The sequence below is a fragment of the Diabrotica virgifera genome, chromosome 1 (assembly GCF_917563875.1).
Source record: "Diabrotica virgifera virgifera chromosome 1, PGI_DIABVI_V3a".
In the NCBI taxonomy this organism is placed as follows: Eukaryota; Metazoa; Arthropoda; class Insecta; order Coleoptera; family Chrysomelidae; genus Diabrotica; species Diabrotica virgifera.
In genome coordinates, this window is record NC_065443.1 from 284,413,633 (window position 1) to 284,434,315 (window position 20,683).

The 20,683-nt window shown below is 32.7% G+C and overlaps 1 protein-coding gene across 3 annotated transcripts in view; it reads left to right on the plus strand.

Moving 5' to 3' along the window:
- LOC126884890 (cytochrome P450 9e2-like) overlaps positions 1-20,224 on the plus strand; it is a 58,960-nt gene extending 38,736 nt beyond the window's left edge. For all 3 annotated transcript variants that reach the window (XM_050651200.1, XM_050651203.1, XM_050651202.1), the window contains exons 4-7: positions 8,847-9,181; positions 10,086-10,269; positions 16,984-17,220; positions 17,279-20,224. In XM_050651200.1, the coding sequence (XP_050507157.1) occupies positions 8,847-9,181; positions 10,086-10,269; positions 16,984-17,220; positions 17,279-17,715 (1,193 nt within the window). In that variant the 3' untranslated portion in view covers positions 17,716-20,224. The remainder of the gene's footprint in view (positions 1-8,846; positions 9,182-10,085; positions 10,270-16,983; positions 17,221-17,278) is intronic.
- The last annotated feature ends 459 nt before the right edge of the window (positions 20,225-20,683 follow it).

Sequence of the window (20,683 nt, forward strand, 5' to 3'; positions counted from 1 at the left end):
GCCTGTCGTCGTCCATTCTTTCTACATGACCATACCACATACGTTACACCTTTGAATTTCGACTATGATGGTTGACTTGACATAACATTTTACCATCCGATATCAGATTTGCAGATTAAAGCTTTGGTTGCTCAGAAATTTCCTCATCTTCAAAAAGGCTTCTCTTGAATTTCTGAATTTCATTTTTTTATCTGTATCCCTGTTATGGCTTAATATAATGGACCATATCAAAAATTTCGTAATTTTACTGAGAACAAATTGTTCGAATATACACACAAGTGAGACAATTTATTATTATTATTATTTATTATTAACAGTCAAATGTATTTGTCCAAATGTTTTAGAATTATACTTATAGTATTTATGTCAAAAAACTTTCTGGGGCAGAGAAAAACCTCCACCAAAAACATTAGCGTGTGCGCAGCGTACATACTGGGTATAGGTCTCTAGCCCGGGACACATGTTGAAAATTTCATTTTGGCCCGCGCTTAAAGGTATTTGCCCACCCCTGCTTTAAAATGATATTGCCAATATTTATGAGTTGCGTTCCTGGGACGACTTTACTGAAAGATAGTTCATTAGATTACATGAAATCAACCCCAACTCAAGAATATCCGTCACAAAAAAATCATAGCATGTGATCTGTCTTTAAAAAGACAACCACATACAACGGTGACATTAAAATTCTCGCGTTAGAGATCTCATATAAATGAGTCAAATTAAATAAATTATTAGAAGAATTTTTTTTACTAAGCAACAACATTTTTGTTTATGTTAGTAGTATTTTGTATTTTGACAACGGCACCCGATTTGGGCGTCGAAACGTTAATAAAAATCATTTTTTAATAATATTGTGGCTTATTTCCCATTATAAATAGTTAAAATTTTTAATCAGTTTTCTGCTAATAGTCGAGAAAATGAAACATTTTGGCTCGCAATTTTTTCGTCCAGCATCAATTTACTTGAAATTTTCACAGAAGGTAGGGAATAGTCCAAGGATCATTTTCTATATCATCCCGCTGCACGCTAAAACCTTGGGGGTGCTTGCCACCCCATCTCGGAGGCGGGAATTTTTTATTACATTTTAACCATGTAAATCGATGTAAAAAGTAAAAGTAAAATAAAAAATGTTTTTTACATTTTCTTCGTAAAACTAATATTTTTCGAGTTATTCGCGCTTGAAAGTAACAGTTTTCGATGAAAAATCGACTTTTTAGAGGTTTTTTTGAGAATACCTCGAAAAATATGCATTTAATAAAAAAACTGTAGATATTAAAATTGTATCTTTTAGTAGCACAAATCAAATTCTTGTTCTATAATATCTTTAAGACCAACACAAACCGAGATACAGCATGATAAAAGTTAGCTTTTTTCGTCAAATGCATAATTTGAAATATTCAAAGCCAAATAACGGAAAAACTTTGCATTTTTCAAGGAAAACTTAAAAATTCTTTTTTTAAGTATACAGTTAGACCTTTTAAAAAATAATAATATAAAGCTTCTACCATGAAAATTAAGCGACTTATGATAAAAAAAGGCCGGTACCTGCTTTTCTCTATGAAAAGATCAGTGAAAAAAACTCCCTAACTACCATTCTAATTAAAAATTGGTCTTCACCTTTCTGTAATTCCTTTTATATTTGTATTGTCAATACGCCCAAGAAGTTTGACCTATTTGTGTGTGTGTGTGTGTGTGTGTGTGTTTGGCATCAGACAAAGTCTATTTGCCACAGACTTTGACCTATTTAAAAGGCATAATTTTAGAAAAATTGGAGTTTAAAGAAGAATTTTTTTGCTATTTCCTATTTTTCACCTCTGATTCTAGAAAGTTTGACTGACTTAGAATATTTAGTTTTAAAAAAACTGAAGTTTAAAGCGAATAACGGATGTTTGCAATTTGGTAAAAAATGCCATTTCTTCAGAATAGGAAGATTAACATCAGAGATACGAAAAAATGTTTAAATATGAAATTGTAGGTAATTTAATTCCCAAGAACTTGGTTTAATAAAATTTGTTCTACGGCAAAAATTGAGTGAACAGTAAATGAGTATAACATCGAAAAACATTGATTTTTTAGATATAAAACTAACACTTTCGATAGCGAATAAATCAAAAACTATTAATTTTATTAAAAAAAATGTATAGAACATTTTTTGCTCAGAATGAATGTTTTTATTAACTTTTTCGGTCAAAATATAATAAAAAAATTCCACCTCCGAGATGGGGTGGCAACCACCCCCATGGTAAAAGCGCCTGTCGGCATCATATAAATTTTGATCCATGGACTATCCACTACTTATTCTTAAATTTTTAAGCAAATTGATCCATTCTGTAAAAGTTGCGAGGTGAAAAGCTTTGGTTCCTGGACTACAATTCATACTATTCAACTTATATACAGTTGGAAAAATGAAAGAATACCCATGAACGATCACATCAATCACTTATTTTGTATCTGCTGTCTTTTTCTATCGTTCATGGGTATTGTTTCATTTTTCCGACTGTATTCAACTTGGGGATGGACAGGATACCTAGATAGCCAGAATGACAGATGCGCGATTGACAAAGAGGTTATTGGAATCGAGACCAAGCGAAGACAAGAGAAGCGTCGGTCGACCGCCTACAAGATGGACTGACGATTTAAGAAGGCTCAATAAGAACTGGAGAGCGGAGCAAGATAGACGGGGTTGGAAACAGGGGGAGGAGACCTATGCCCAGCAGTGGAATTTTGAGGCTGGATGATGATGGTATTAAACTTATTTTTATTTTTCCAAAATACTGGCACGTAAAGGAGCAAATACTAGCAGGCAACAAAACATACTGGAGGTACCATAGATATACTAATTAAGGACAAGAACTTATCCACAAATACAAAATTGAAAATATACAGAGTTGAAATCAGATCAGCACTTACTTACATACACAGCTGCTACAATGTGCCTCACAGGTAAAGAAGAAGGAAGATTCACTTAAGCGAATGAAGCCATAGTTTTCGAAGTCAATATCCCAACCACACACCACACACATACACGAAAGATTCAGAATATTGAAGAAAAATCCTCAAAAAATTATAAGCCGGATAAGAATGGAAAAAGGAGAAATATGAAAAATAATAAGGCATGAAATAAGAGCCATTATAAAGGGAGAAGATATAGTTAGATTATTTAAAGTGTAGAGACTGAGATCGCTGGGACACCTGGAGAGAAGGAAAAACGAGCTATAGTGGAGTCACTGAAGGTGGATATGAGCTATTAGCTCCGATTTCGTTGAACCTCCATCGATTTGCATGAAAATTGGTGAGTGGTTAGAGGATATCTCAAGGAACAAAGGCGCCAACTTGCGCTTTTACCCTGGGGGTGGATACCACCCCTTCTCGGGGGTGAAAATTATTTTATTAAAAATATCCCCAATAACTCAAAAAGTATAAGTTTTTACAAAACAGTTATTATTATTAAAATTGAAGCTAATGGAAAAATGAAATACACCCCTTAATACAAAAACTTCGTAATGTTAACTAATAGTAGTTATAGGTAATTGAATGTATATTTTTTTCGGCGAATAAAAAACTCCAAAGTATTCAAGTAGTCCTGTCGCCAGGGGGGGGTACAACGGCCTCCTTTATTCAGATGGACTTACCCAAGTTTTTTTCATGTATTTTGACCCGTAGAATACGAATTTTTTGGGTAACAGTTGATCAGGATGTCGATAAGATTGTTATTGACCAAGAACTTGAGGAATTACATAACAGAGGTTTCTCACAAAACAAAACATTTTTTTGTATTTTTTGGGTCATTCTAATTAAAAAATGTTCTAACAAGTTTTCCCGTAGGATGCTCAGTTTTCGAGATAAACGCGGTTGAACTTTCAAAAAATCGAAAAACTGCAATTTTTAAACCCGAATAACTTTTGATTAAAAAATAAAATAGCAATTCTGCTTAGCGCCTTTGAAAGTTCAAGTCAAATTATATCGGTTTTGATTATTTGCATTGCTAAAAAATTATTGTGTTATTGTTAAACAAAGCTACAAACACCTAGTGCGTGAGTGATGTTTTCTATGATTTCTCATTTAAAATCTAACGAGTAGGTAGAATAGGTACTAGTGCAATCGAGGCTATTTCTACGTAGCATGCGTTAAAATGCATGTAAAGGCACGGGAAACACTATGTGTTTATAGCTTTGTTAAACAATAAAAAAATAAATTTTTAGCAATGCAGATAATTAAAACCGATATAATTTTACTTAAACTTTCAAATGCGGTAAGCAGACTGGCTATTTTATTTTTTAATCAAAAGTTATTCGGGTTCAAAAATTGCAATTTTTCGATTTTTTGAAAGTTCAACCGCGGTTATCTCGAAAACTAGCCATCATACGAAAAAAATTGTAGAAACATGTTTTGCTTAGAATGACCCAAAAAATACCAAAAAATGTTTTGTTTTGCGAGAGATCGCGGTTATGTAATTCCTCAAGTTCTTGGTCAATAACAATCTTATGGACATCCGGATCAACTGTTACCCAAAAAATTCGTATTCTACGGGTCAAAATACATGAAAAAAACTTGGGTAAGTCCATCTGAATAAAGGAGGCCGTTGTACTCCCCCTGGCGACAGGACTAAAGCTGAAATAACGGGAAATTTATGCAATTTATAACATAAACTTATTAAACATTTGTCAAAGTACAGTGGAACCCCGATAAGTCGGCCCCCGATAACCCGGAAGTCCGGCTAACCCGGACCGATTTTCATCAGATAAACATTTTGATTTTCAATATTTTGTATTTTTCAATTTAATTGTGGCTTATTTCCAATCAAAATAGTTAATTATCAGATAAACCTTTCAACAATAAAAATGTATGTAATATAATATTTGAGAGATAATGTGTACTTATGTGTGTAATTTGAACGATACGATATTAAAAATGACTCAGCACACGCCGCAGAAACAACAGCCACCTGTCTGTAGTATCTATTCCTTTTTATTTCAAACTGTCAGCATTGTTTAGGAAAGACTATTTAAAAAATTCTTTTATAAACAATGGTCTTTAGTATTGTGTGTCTTGTATTGTTCGCTTCCATTTGCTTACGTTTGGGTTTGGTGTTTTTTTTAGTAATTTTAATGAGTAGGTACTGTGCATATTTATAAATATATTTCATGTTATTTCAATTCTAACGGAGTTTATCTGTAAGTATACCGTATTTTATTAATTTTTACCATATTCTCCGACTATCTCGGATTTTCGATAACCCGGATCGGTCGCGGTCCCGATTAATCCGAGTTATCGAGGTTCCACTGTACTTAAAAATATCTATTAAATGAGCCCCCGAACATGTTGATAACGTTAAAATTTATGCTCCAAAATTTTTTCAAAATTTATCTTTTAAAAATTTTTCCAAAAAATGTTATTGTTTTTTTTTAATAACCCAGTTTGTGTTTACGATATCAGGTTCATCTAAAAACTGTTTGAAATATAATTTTAAGTTCTATTTAAGCACGTTCGACCTAATCTTTTAAACCCCTTACTATTTTTTTAAAATAAAAGGTAAATTACCCCGGTTGCATGGTTCCCACAGCAAAATTTAAGAGTTAAACGTTTCTATCTCGGTTATTTGTTACCCTATAGAAATAGTAAAACCGATAAAATATTTGGCACAGAAAAAACTAAAATTTGGTTATATATAATTATTTGCGTATATTGAGTATTTTTGGAGCTATTATCAAAAGAATATGAGAATTACAATAATTTTTAAAATTATTATTTTTTTAAATTATATCTCTTTTTCAAAAATATGCATTCTAAACCGGTCAAAATTATCGAACACATTACTTATGCTAATATAAAGAAGTTCTTGTAAGGATTACTATAAATTTTAATTTTTGTGGAAATGGCGTATGTTTTATTTTTCACTTTTTCCTAAAATATTCGAAACGGTTCTTTTATTTTCATTATAACTTGCTTAATTTCGACGCAATTACCTTGTTCTGAAGCTCATTTGATAGGTATTCCGAAGTACTTTGGCAAATGTTTAGCAGGAATGTTTTATACATTGCATCGTTTTCCCGTTATTTAAAATTGAATACTTAGATTTGAGTACTCGTCGAAAAAAATACACATTCAATTACCAATAACTCACTTTGAACTAACATTAGTTTAGTTCTTTATATGAGAAATGTATTCAGTTTTTTATTATCTTCAATTTCAGTAATAATAACTTTTTTTATAAAAGCTTATAGTTTTTGATTTATACGTGAAAAACCGATTTAAAACATTCATTTTTTTAAGGAAAAATAAAATTTTTGGTCTTTAATAACTCAGAAAGTGTTTATTTATTTTAATAACTTTATATAACAAATTTTGTTTATAATATGTCCCTCTATCGACTTATGGTATTATTGTTAATAAAATAATTTTCACCCCCGAGAAGGGGTGGCATCCACCCTAAGGGTAAAAGCGCAAGTTGGCATCATGTCACCTTTGTTCCTTGAGGTATCCTCTAATTACTCACCAATTTTCATGAAAATCGATGGAGGTTCAACGAAATCGGAGGTGAAAACCTTCAGTGACTGCAATACTACTGATGAACAGCAGAGATATACTGGATTCCATCAAACTAGCTTATTTTAAATCAGAAAAGTACCATATTTGAGCCATATTACACGTGGTTACAGATATGAACTACTAAAATTAATAATGCAGGGAAAGATTCAAGGAAGGCAGCATGGGTAGAAGAAAAATGTCCTGGTTGAGAAATTTCAGAGAATGGTTTGGATGCAGCTCAGCTGAACTCTTTCGGGCTGTAATGTCAAAAGTTAGAATAGCAATGATGATTGCCAACTTTCGTCGCGGAGATGGCACGTAAAGAAGAAGAAGATGAAGGTCACCAGATGTAAACAATAGAAACTCAAAGACCAAACCTGAGAGAGATGGAAGGCCAGATCATAAGTTATCAAAATTCTGAAAGTGAGAAACTGGAGGCACCTTTGCGCAGATCGAAATGAGTGGAAGAAAATTGTAACGAAAGCCATACATACACTAACATTTGGCAATTCATAAGAATAATGTGAAGTCGTTCGCCGCACAATAAGCGAATTAAAGAGATGCATGTAAGAGCGGCAAACATTCCATCAGTGTAATAAAAGGCCTTGATGATGATGAATCTGTGATGAATGATGATGAAGTCTACGTAATTGCTATTAGCAACACCTATGGCTGCACTGATAAGACAAATAGATTAATCTTTCATATGTTTCTTCTTGTATAGGTACTGCTTTGTCTTAATCCTAATAGTCAAGACTAGAGTTGCACAAGCTTGACTTGAATGTTTGAACTTGACTTGAATTTGACTTAATTTCAAGTCAAACTCAAGTCAATCCTTCTGACAAATAATTCAAGTCAAGTCAAACTGGTTAATCGTACAGGATTGAAAATTCAAACTGTTTGTCAAACTAGTTTGAAAGAGTTTGAAAAATAATTTATTTATTAGTAGATATCCTTTTTTTGTCGAGATTGACATGTTAGTTGCCAATTAAGATAAGAAAATTAATAATACAATGAGTGCCACATAAAAGTATCTTGATACAGGCAGCGATTGTAATCAAAATAGGGTAAATTTTTTGAAAATGTGTATGCTTAGAACTGCTTGCTGGCAAGTTTCGTTTTATCGATATAACTTTTTTATATTTGAGTGTTACTAGATTAAAACAAAGAATTCGTTTAATAGTTTTTTTATCATACCAAGTGTAATTTAATCTACTTTAGAAGCTTTCAAGTATTACGTAACGTAAGTTGGGGGGTGGGGGGGCTATGTAAACCGTTACGACGCGTTATACGGGGGGAGGGGGTTCGAACAGCGCGTTACGTAACATTGTTTTTTAACTTAAATAAAAAAAAACTACGGAATCACAATCTCCCAACTTTTCAACTTTCGTTTATATTTTACATAGAACCCCTGGATTGTATTATATTGCCCCCTCACGCTCTGCTCCTGTTACAATAGGACAATAGTATTCAAGTGAAAAAATCTTAAAATTTGTATTAACCAGATCAAGCACAGTAACACGTGTTTGCAATAAATAGCTGGACCTTTCTTCACAACAAAAGATTAATAGATACAGATGGGATAAAGAGGTTGTAAGAGCTTCAAAAATTGCGTTTCGTAATACTTGAACGGTCCCTTTAACAAAAATTTATGAAGGAACAACAAAATATTATATTTTTGATTGAGTAGGTTTAATGAATTTTTTGCGACTTTGCAATGTCGTCTTAAAGAATTAGTTCACTATTTGTCATTTTATAACGCTGTTCTTTATTTTTACATAATACAAGTATGCAGATTTTTTTCTCTTAATTTTTGCACTGGGAATACCTTCAAAATCAGACTTAATTTGATCTGGTACTTATTTTGAGCCCAAAAATATACAGGTTCAGATATTATTTCACAAAGCACACACTTCAAAATGAACGTAATAAACAAGCCAAGCATATACTTCTTAATAATATGAACTACAAACTAATTTGCGAAGTAGCAGATTCAGACCTATCCAAATAAGTCAAAACAAAAGTCGGTACGCTCTCAATTAGAATTGGAAATAAACACGTTGCACAATATGATATTCAAACTTCAAACTGTTTGAAGAAGATTGATTTCAAGTCAAACCTAAAGATATTGAAATCAAGTCAAGTCAAACTTTTTTACAAAAAAAGTTTGGTTTTCAACTCATGTCAAGTTTGTTGAATAAAATCAAACTAGTTTGACTTGATGCGTCTCTAGTCAAGAATAATTATTTATTAAGGTCGTAAGACTTTTTATTTATAAACGTAGTTTATTTTTATTTATGTTAATTAATTTTGTTTAGGTCAAAGATGGAGAAAAATAAGACACATCATCTCCCCTTCGTTCACGTCCAATAAACTAAAAATTATGTTCGGCCTTATTACCGATTGTGCGAAGAATTTCACGGAGCATTTCTTGCAGAAAAATGAAGACGTCATCGAAGTAGAACTGAAGGAGGTTTTTAAAAGATTCACCAACGATGTATTGACATCTACATCGTTTGGTCTCGCTGTTGATTCTTTCAAAAACCCCAACAATCAGTTCTTGGATATGGCTAAGAAGATGTTTAATTTTACTAGTGGGTTTGGAAACCTTATTAAGTTTAATATTATGATACAATGGCCAGCTCTGTATGAGGTAAGTCAAGAGAAGCTATTAATATAATTATTTGTATGCCAGATTTTCATTCTCTGTTTAACTTAAATTGTTGACTTATCACTTATCGAAGGAACTGTCCATTTTTCGAACGGAACATTTATGTTCTCTTAAAGTGAATGCTTTAACATCAACCTCGTTGTACAATAAAGGCATGTATATAACATGAAATTATTCATATAATTTCAGTTTTTGCGGACTGTATGAGGATATGCTGGTTCAAGTGGAATTAAGAAAGGGTGATGATAAACAGATAGTATTGTAAGCTTATAAAAATCTAACTAAGCCCTGTATAGTCACTGGTCACTGCTCGCGTTTTGATTAAACACATATGCCGGTTTCACTCGCGAATTAAATAGTGCATATACGCCTGTCTTTAATGGATTCACGATAACTTTATGTAGAATTACGATCTTAGACTATTGGGTAAAGAATGCGATCGTTTGTTAAACGGTAATGGTACCCAAATAAAGGTCCAACTGATATCCACGGCAGCTACACAAAACAGATCTGTACGCTAGGGCTAAGGGCTGGTAGCACCAATGAGACCGATGTGTAGTCAGCGCACGGTGAGTGACAATCAAATTAGGAGTTAGCCCTTAAGAAGTTAACCCTTAGACGTGCAGTACTAGGAGAGAAAGTGACCTCTTTCACAATGTCCAAGCATAATTATTGTCTGTACATAGGTAGGGAGTGGGGTAACGTCCGCAGTAGGATATGGTCAGGGGTGGACTAAGGAATAGTTTAAAATTGAGATTGAGAATAATTACTGAAATCATAAAGCAAAAAATAGATTATTTTTTGCATGTGAAAAATTGAACATTCGTGTCATCATAATTGTTATTTATTTTAAGGGTTTACTATTTCTCTAATCTTGACTTTATAGTTTTTAGGCTTACCAGTATTTGATGCAACTGTTAATGACTTCTTTGAAAGGCTTGTGGAAGATACCATCCAAATGCGCGAAGAGCGGGGAATAGTACGACCTGACATGATCCATTTGCTGATGGAAGCCAAGAAAGAATCTCTTAAAGAGAAAAATATTGATAATGAGAAATCTGAAGATACAGGTAGAAAATTATTGGTTTTTGAACTTCTTACTTTATCATAATATATCAACAAATCTCCATATAGTAGTTCTTATCTTGTACTTATTTTTTATAAATTCATTTTTTGACGTATTATGGAATTCTCTTAGATCTTTGCAGTTTTTATCATAATATATCATCGTCTTTTCTTATTACCCTTCTTTAAGATCTATTAACAGTTTACCTTCAATAGTGCTGATAGGTGCAGCTTTCAAATTTTAAACTTCAACCCCTTTTACCTCTATTACGCAATTATCTCTGATATTTACAGTTTTTTTGATCATAACATATCATAGTCCTGCCACCTGTAAAATCTCTTCCATGTCGGCACTTTGATCTCAAGAAGTAACACCGGCAGTACGCAATTGGTAATTCACCAGTGGTGGATGCGGGTTCTTCCTGTTAAAAGCCGTACTTTTCTATGCGACTAGCAATGCGAGAGTGGGGCAAAAGCGACTGCCAACATTGCACGGTCGCCATGCGCGACTAAAGATTTTACTTCCAATTTTTCTAAGAGTGGTTCTACTGTCCCTCTTTATAGACTAAGAGCCGCTATAGGTGAAATTTCTTAATCATTTTAGACACGATGTGACCCTATAACTTAAATAGTAGAACCTAAAAGAAAACGTTTGAACACTGTGCCGTCACTTTTCAGTGGCACATGCGTCGACAGTGGCGCATCAAACTTTCCACTTATGGACGGGATAAATAAATTAAAAATGACCCTCCCTTACTAACAGAATTAAATTTTTATTATTTTTTTAAGTTCTACGTGATTAACACATAGGATTCAATGTAATTTTAACCCACCACCCCCTTCCCCCTGTCCCCTCCATCAAAAACTTCATTTCTCGTTTTTATTTTTCTTTTGATGGGATGCAATCAATTTTAAAATTTCAAAAAATTCACACGCATATCTGAGGCTTTTAGAAAACATGTCTATTTTTATAGACCTATAGGTATAGTGTACATAACCTCAAAAAATTAAAAGAATTTTTTTTTCAAAAAAGCTTATAACTTTTTTTGAGGAATAGCTGCAGGTCTAATTTTTTCTTAATCTCATGTGTTTTATTAAACACTATATTTTTAATCTTTTTCAGATTTTTCCGTAAGTCTCCCCACCTTTAAAAATCCGAAAAACTGTTTTTTGGGGGGTTTTGGGGGATTTTTCCAATTTTATAGATTTCATAATATATCAAATTAATTTTGTTTTTATAGGTCATATGTAACTTGAAGTAACTGAGTCCTTTAGAATATTTAAAAATCAGAAAAAAACGTTCAAACCCCCCAAAACCCCCTTAAAAAACAGTTTTTTGGATTTTTGAAGGTGACCAGCGTTACAGAAAAATCTGAAAAAAATTAGAAATATAGTGTTTGATCAAATACACAAGACTAAGAAAAAATTAGATCTGCAGCTATCCCCAAAAAAAATTTATATACTTTTTTCCAAAAAAATTTTTTTTTTAATTTTTTGAGGTTATGTACACTCAACCTACAGGTCTATAAAAAAAGACGTGTTTTATAAAAGCCTTAACTATGCGTGTGAATTTTTTGAAATTTTAAAATTGATTGCATCCCACCAAAAAAAAAATAAAATCGAAAAATAAAGTTTTTGATGGTGGGGGTGGTGGGTTAAAATTACGATGAATCTTATGTCTTAATCACATAGAACTTAAAAAAATGAAAAAAATTAAATTCTGGTAATGAGGGAGGGTGTTTTTTAATTTATGTATCCCGTCCATAAGTGGAAAGTTTGATGCGCCACTGTAGACGCATGTGCCACTGAAAAGTGACGGCACAGTGCTCAAACGTTTTATTTTAGGTTCTACTATTTAAGTTATAGGGTCCCGTCGTGCCTAAAATGATTAAGAAATTTCACCTATAGCGGCTCTTAGTCTATTATACTGTGATCCTGCATTGTATTTGCCTTCGACTATAACTACCGCGTCATTTACAAAGTAGACTATGCCGATTCGTTTGTTGCTGATTCTGTATCCCATGTTGAGATCAGTTACGCCCTCTATTATTTTTTCCAAAAATGAAGTTGACTTATGAAAACTGTCTTCGTCTTCTGGTCTGATTCTTCCAGGTATTAATGCATTCTTGATGTTTGTATTCCTGCTTTTACTTTTGTGTTATTTATATGAAAACTATGTATTGTTTTTATGTGAAATAGGATACTAGCGAATGTAATACTAGAGGAGGATTTTTTCCGCTTTAGTATCTTTATTTTTACTATTTTTAGGCATTGACACAGATTTTTTAGGGGTTTCTGCTAAATATGAGAGCTGATTCCTTTGCGCTGCCCTGACACATTTATAAGTAAACACATTTATCTTTACTTCGTACTGTAACCTGTTATGCACAAACTCATTGTGTCGAGCAACGAGCGGGGAATAAATACTTGCATTTAAGAGTTGATCCCAATGTATGCATTTGATATGACGTAGTGAAAAGGTCATGTCGTGAGTTTAAAATTTAAACTGTGACAATAAACAGTGATTTAAAATGTGACAATAAACAGTGTGCTCAGGCTCAGACGAATATGCAATATGCACATAGAGGCTAGAACGGTTATAGCTACAATTGCTCAAGGCTGCTTCAAATTAGTTGAGCATCCACCGTATTATCCAAATTTAGGCCCCATCGATTACCGTCTGTTTACAAAACTTAAAAGGAAGGCTTGCTTGATACCTATACGATTTTCTTTAAATAATGGGATGAGTGGTATAACAGTGTCTTACAACTTTTCTTTCGAGAAATATTGCAGATAGAACATAGATGGAAAATGTGTCAACCTCAACAGATACTATGTTGAAAAACAAGTGAAAATACTATCTAGCTTTGGAAAGCCGCTTCTATGAGCAATATTAAACATGATGAAGAGGTTACAAAACAACACACTAAGGATGATTCTCGATGATCCGTAAGACATACACAGCATAACCCAATGAGATATAGCAATCCCATCACTAAAAGAAGCGATAAATGAATATAGTTTAACATCCCAAGTAGCACAATAAAAACATTTTAGTTTTATTTTAGGTTTATAAAGGTTTTATTGTGGTAAATAAGAAGATAATGATTTTAAAGTTACCTTGTAGATATACAGCCAGAACTTTAAAACTGTTAAGCATTTGTCACTAGTTTTAAAGTATCTAATAAGAGTATCAAATAAGACTAATTAATCTTAATAGAAAATTGGTCTTATTGTAGTTTTAAAATAGTTTATTCTCAGTTCACTTTAAAACTAATCAGTTTTATGAACTTCCGGACTGTTTGGTTTTATTATATTCTTGTTTGTTACCATTTAGTTTTATTGCAGTTTTAAAGATTCTCGTAATATGACTAATAAAACCTATTATTAAAACAACTTGATCTCAAGACTATTATGTCAGTAAAACATATATGCCTTAAAACTATTTTTTTAGTTGTCTTTAAAGTTGCTTTCTTAAAAGCAATTATAATTATTATATATAATTATTATAATAGGCTGTATTAAAACCAAACGTTTTTAACTGAATCAATTTGGTTATCGTAAAGACTAATAAACTATGCTTCTTGTTAGAAACAATAAAACTAAACTCATCCCCTCTTCTTTTATGTCCAAAATGGTCGAGTGTGTTGTAAAAAGTGAAAGTACCGTTAGTATGGAAGAAATAACTCGCAAGTACTTAAAATATAAACGAACTGGTCATTTTAAAAGAAAAATACAACACACACAGCACTACAACGACTCGATTTTAGGTTAGATTCACATTAAATCCAAGTGGCATTATTGACAGCAGCATTAAAACTAAATGGTTTTAATTCCAAGGCAACATTGCTTTTATGTAGGACATAAATATTCTCTTGGAAAGGTATAAAATAAAACCATTTGATCTTAACAATTCTCTGTCGATAGACCAAATAGTTTTATTTGGAGTTCGGCCATATTGCTTTCTGGATATGCTGAAAGCCATGATAGATTACAATAAGACTTACATAAAAATTATAAATTAGCGACTTACAGACATAAATTCGATTTATTTTATCATTAAAATTGTAGATACAATTATTTTTCTTTTAAATTAATATTTTTCGGATTTAAATTTTTTTATTTTTATTCTTTAATCGCCAAAAGTCAGAAATTTTAGGGCGCGTGAGTTATTTAGACCTATTTTTGTTAACATTATCAGTAAAGTTGGGTGCGCAAGTGTTTTTCTACCTTGACAGTCCGAAATAACCAAGTACTTTTTATGTTATATTTTATGGTTACAAATACGTATCTACCTATCATAACACATGTAAAAATTTGTTGGCCTATATGGAGTATATGGGTTTAAAGAATCATTTAATATGGTAAATTGTCTTTAAAAGTCTCCATTTAAGAAACCCTTTTAAGTTAGCTATAAAACTGCCTGCACTTGAAGTGTCTTTTAACATGGTTTTAAAAGCACATTCACAGCAGCTTTAAAACCAGTTGCTTAAGAAAACAAAGTTTTAAGAAGGTTTTTACTTTTGGTTTTATTGACCCCTTTCAGAGTGGGCCCTTTTATGCTGAAAGCGGTTTTATTGTAACGTTAAAGTTTACTTAAAAACCAAATGGTTTTAATTTTAGTTTTATTCTACAGTTTTAAAGCATCCTTAAAATACTTAATAAACCCGTTCGGTGTTACTTGGGATACTGCGAGACACTGTCGGTGCGCCCTGATGAGTTAGCTTTCCGATTATTTGAAGTTGGGCAAGAGCACCTTGTACCGGGTGTCCCAATAAGAATGGCTCTCGGCCATATCTCAGGAACCGTTTATAGTAGAGCTTTGAAATAAAAAATTTTATAAAAAAAGTTGCCTCAGGAAAAGCCTGGAAATTATTTTCATAATTGTGGGTCCACCGCTAGAGGGCGTAATTGAATATCAAAAATAAAAAAATCAAAATTTTACAAAACTTTCCTAATGAAGGGGCACTGGAAATCCGATGATTGTATTCTTCATCAAATTCTGCGCATATCTAATTTAACAAGTTTAACTCTACCTTTGCAAATAAGAGGTGGGGGTGAGTGGGAACCTTGTTATGAAAAAATGGCTGTAAGTCCGGTTCTGCTAAATCAAATTTTGAAAACTGGGTCTTGTTGAAGACAGATTTTTTTCTTCAATGTAAGCGTGATAATTTTGAACCATCCTAATAAGTAATAAGCCAGCTGGGAGGCGTTATTTGATTTTTTTCAGAAATCTAGTTTTCTTTGGAAAATATTAAATACAAGTATGCATTTTTAATCATACTTTATAAAATTAGATTAAATTAGCAATAGAATAGCGAAAACCGCATGTCGATACCTTTTTTCTATCTCAAGATATCTCGAGAAACGTGTAAATTTTATACATAACTGTTACTATCACCGGTAAGCTAAGTTAATGAAAAGTAGTGTGCTGTGGAAAAAAACAAAATAACATTTTCCAGATGTCAACGTATAAAAATATACTTAATTAATTAAAACAACAATATAAAGAGAGACAATACTATTAAAATTAAATATAACACAGAACAAAAAGAACTACTTAGTGACGACCTAAATATTCAAATTGTTGCCCATCATACACTACTCTAGGATACATTATCCAGAGAATACTAAACGCCATTCAAAGCATATCGAAAGCAGAAATTGAGACTGCTGTTCAATCTACTCTTGAAAGAGTAAATGTTTGCAACGAAAATGATGGGCCAAAAATTGGAACGTTTATGTCATCACTAAATAGTTGTTTTTATTTCTTTGTAATAGGGCTTTTCAACGCTTCTCATTTGTTTCGAGCCTCTGTCATATGCCGTATAATCCGTGTATAATATTAATATACGAGATATGAACGAGGCTCGAAACAAATGAGAAGCGTTGAAAAGACCTAATATACGTTGACAGCTGGAAAATGTTTCTTTGTTGTTTCCATAGCACACTACTTTTAATTAATTTCGTTTACCGGTGACAGTAACAGTTATGTTTTTAAATTTACACGTTTTGTAAGATATCTCGAGATAGAAAAAAGGTACTAACATGCGGTTTTCGCTATTCTGTTGCTAATTTTGTCTAATTTTGTTATATGGTATTAAAAATGCATGTTTGTATTTAATATTTTCCAAGGAACACTAGATTTCTGAAAAAAATTAAATAACGCCTTCTAGCTGGCATATTACTCAGTAAGTTGGTTGGAAATCATAACTTTTACATTGACGAAAAAGATCTGTCTTCAACAAGACCAAGTTTGCAAAATTTAATTAAGCAGAACCGGACTCACAGCCAGTTTTTCATAACAAGGTTCCCACTCACCCCCACCTCTTACTTCCAAAGGTAGACCTAAACTTGTCAAATCAGATATGCGTAGAATTTTATGAAGAATACGACGATCGGATTTCCAGTGCCCCTTCATTAGGAAAATTTTGTAAAATTTAGATTTTTTAATTTTTGATATTCAATTACGCCCTCTAGCGGTGGTCCCACAATTATGAAAATAATTTCCAGGCTTTTCCTGATGCAACTTTTGTTATAAAATTTTTTATTTCAAAGCTCTACTATAAACGGTTCCTCTCGGAACGCATCTCAGTAATAGCTACAGATAGCCATTTAAAGATGTTTGCCTATTTTTTATTGGTCAGTCGGTCAGGTGTAGAGTAAAGAGATTAGCTACCATATACTACCTTATTGAATTGCCCCTTTTTTTCTTTCAGATACCAAAAACATCGAACTAACGAATAAAGATATCGCAGCCCAAGCTTTCTTCTTCTATCTGGCCGGATTCGACGCTGTAGCTACTGCCATATGTTTTTGCTGCTACGAAATGGTTGTAAATCCTGAAATACAAGATAGACTGAGGGCAGAAGTAGAGGAAAGCTTCGATAATTGTGGAGGAGCAGTCACATATGACACGATCAATGAGTTAAAATACTTTGACATGGTTCTACAAGGCAAGTTTATCATTAATAAGTTTGTATTGGTTCTTAAAATTATTTTTTTTTATTATAGAAACTATTAGAAAATGGCCTCCACTCTTTGCAATGGATAGAGTGTGCACCAAGTCATTCACAATTGAACCGAAAGTGCCAGATGAGCAGCCAGTACATTTAGAAAAGGGCAGCATCTTCTGGTTACCTATTTACGCCCTCCATCATGATCCTACTTACTTTCCAGATCCAGAGACGTTTGACCCAGAACGATTTACTCCAGAAAACAAGCGCAACATCAAAGCTGGCACCTTTTTAGCATTTGGATCTGGTCCCAGAAGTTGCATAGGCTATAGGTTAGCTTTCGTAGAAATCAAGACATTTCTCTTCCATCTTTTGTACTATTTTGAAATAGTTAAGACACAGAAAAGTCAAATACCGATCAAAATCAAGCCTACTTCTCCCAATCTTTGCTCCAGGGATGGGTTTTGGTTCGCTTTTAAGAAAATTCAAAGGTAGTTAATGGAAAAGTTAGTTTTCGTCTTTCTAAATAACTCTCAGTTCCTTTATACCGGGTGTCCCAATAAGAATGGCCCTCGGCCATACCTCAGGACCCGTTTATAGTACAGCTTTGAGAAAAAAATTTTTATAACAAAAGTTGCCTCAGGAAATGCCTGGAAATTATTTTCATAATTGTAGGTCCACCGCTAGAGGGCGTAATTGAATATAAAAAATTAAAAAATCAAAATTTTACAAAATTTGCCTAATGAAAGGGCACTGGAAATCCCATCATCGTATTCTTCATAAAATTCTGCGCATATTTGATTTCACAAATTTAATTCTAGCTTTGCAAATAAGACGTGGGGTGAGTGGGAACCTTCTTATGAAAAAATGGCTGTAAGTCCGGTTCTGCTAAATCGAATTTTGCATACTTGGTCTTGTTGAAAACAGCTCTTTTTCGTAAATGTAAGTGTCTTATTTTCGAAATACCGTAATAAGTACTAATTAATATGCAAGCTAGGAGGTGTTATTTAATTATTTTCAGAAATCTAGTTTTCTTTGGAAAATATTAAATACAAGTATGCATTTTTAATCCTGTATTACAAAATTAGACCAAATTAGCAACATAATACCGAAAACCGCATGTCGATACCTTTTTTCTATCTCGAGATATCTTAAGAAATGTGTAAATCTTAAACAACTGTTACTGTCACCGGTAAACGAGATTAAGGAAAAGTATAGTGTACTATAAAAAAAAACAAATAAATATTTTCCGGATGTAAACGTATATAATTAATTAAAACAACAGTATAAAATATAACAAAGAAATAAAAGCAACTACATACTTACTTAGTACTTAGTGACTGCCTAAATGTTCAAATTGTTGCCTATCACTTTCGATGCAAGCATTTACTCTTTCAAGAGTAGATTGAATAGCAACAGATTTAACTGTTTAGACTTTTATTTATGGGGACGGATTAAAGACCTTGTTTTTGCTGCTAGGCCCACTACTCGAGAAAACATGATCTAGAAAATACGAAAAGCCATTCAAAGCTAAGCGAAAGCAGAAATTGAGACTGCTGTTCAATCTACTCCTGAAAGAGTAAATGCTTGCAACGAAAATAATGGTCAACCATTTGAACATTTAGGTCGTCACTAAGTAAGTAGTTGCTTTTATTTCTTTGTTATATTTTAGTGTTGTTTGTCTTATTGTTGTTTTAATTAATTATATACGTTTACATCTGGAAACTGTTTCTTTGTTTTTTCCATAGCACACTACTTTCCTTAACTTCGTTTACCGGTTACATTAACATTTGTTTAAAATTTCGATATGCGATTTTCGGTATTCTGTTGCTAACTTCGTCTAATTTTGTAATACAGAATTAAAAATGCATACTTGTATTTAATATTCTCCAAAGAAAACTTGATTTCCAAAAATAATAAATAACGCCTACTAGCTGGCATGTTACTTATTACGCTATTTCGAAAATAAGACTTACATTGACGAAGAAGAACTGTTTTCAACAAGACCAAGTATGCAAAATTCGATTTTGCAGAACCGGACTTACAGCCATTTTTTCATAAAAAGGTTCCCACCTATTATTTGCAAAGGTAGACTTAAACTTGTGAAATCAAATGGTATGCGCAGAATTTTATGAAGAATACATGATTAAATTTCCAGTGCCCTTTCATTAGGTAAATTTTGTAAAATTTTGATTTTTTAATATTTGATATTCAATTACGCCCTCTAGCGGTGGACCTAGAATTATGAAAATATTTTCCAGGCTTTTCCCGAGGCAACTTTTGTTATAAATATTTTTTTCTCAAAGCTGTACTATAAACGGTTCATGACATATTGCCGAGAGCCATTCTTATTGGGACACCCGGTACATTCCTTTTGTCCTGTATGTTTTTTTTTCATCCTGTGTCCATGTTATCGTCAAATGGTCCTTGTGTGACCTATTTTCTTCCTTTCAGAGTCTATCACTGTCCACATTTCGACTATTTTTGTCTAGACATGAGTTTGTCTGTTTTTCAATAATATAATAATATAAATCTATTCTGCTATTTCTGACCCAGTCCTTAATTTCCTTCACCTTGCATCTCCGGAATCTTCGCAATTAATAATTACCTATACTGCTAGCTCTGTCCAATAGTATCTTACCATCGATTTTTTTAAGGGTTTTCATCTCTGCTGCTTCTAGCAATCTTTTTGTCCTCTTTGTGTCAGGTAATGTTTCTCCCACATGGCATTATTGGTCTGATGACTGTTTTGTAAATTCTGCGTTTCATTTGTACCGATATTTTTATTTCTCCTTACTGTTTCATTCACGTAACCTGCGGCTCTATTCACTTGATCTTTTACTTGTGTTTCGAGCTTTCTGTAGCTAGATAGTGTTATACCTAGATATTTAAACTCGTATCATGTGTTCTATTATCTGACCCTCCAGCTCTAATTTACATCTCAGTAGATTTGCTGTTATAACCATGCATGTCTTTTGTGGGGAAATAAACATGTTACATTTTCTGGCGTAATTTTAATTTTACCTTTTACATACCATATATAAAAGGACTATCCGAGAAACTTAAAACAATAGGAAATACATTCAACATTTCAACAACATTCAAAACAACAAACAAGTTGAGATCTATTCTATCTAAAACTAAACCTAACAGTGAACAAGAAAGAACAAAGAATTGTATTTATAAAATACCTTGTGAATGCGAACAATTTTATTTAGGTGAAACATCAAAACCATTAAACTTTAGAATTAGTGAACATCAGTCTTATATTAAAAATAGAGAATTTGATAGATCTCAAATATGTCAACACGCATGGGATAATGAACATATAGTTCAGTGGAGAGATTCAAGTACAGTCCTGAAAGAAACAGATAGTAAAAAGAGAGAAAAGAAGCTTTAATTATGCTAAATGAAACCAATTGTGTCGCAAATTCCTCGGTAGAATGCAGTAGGATGTGGTTAC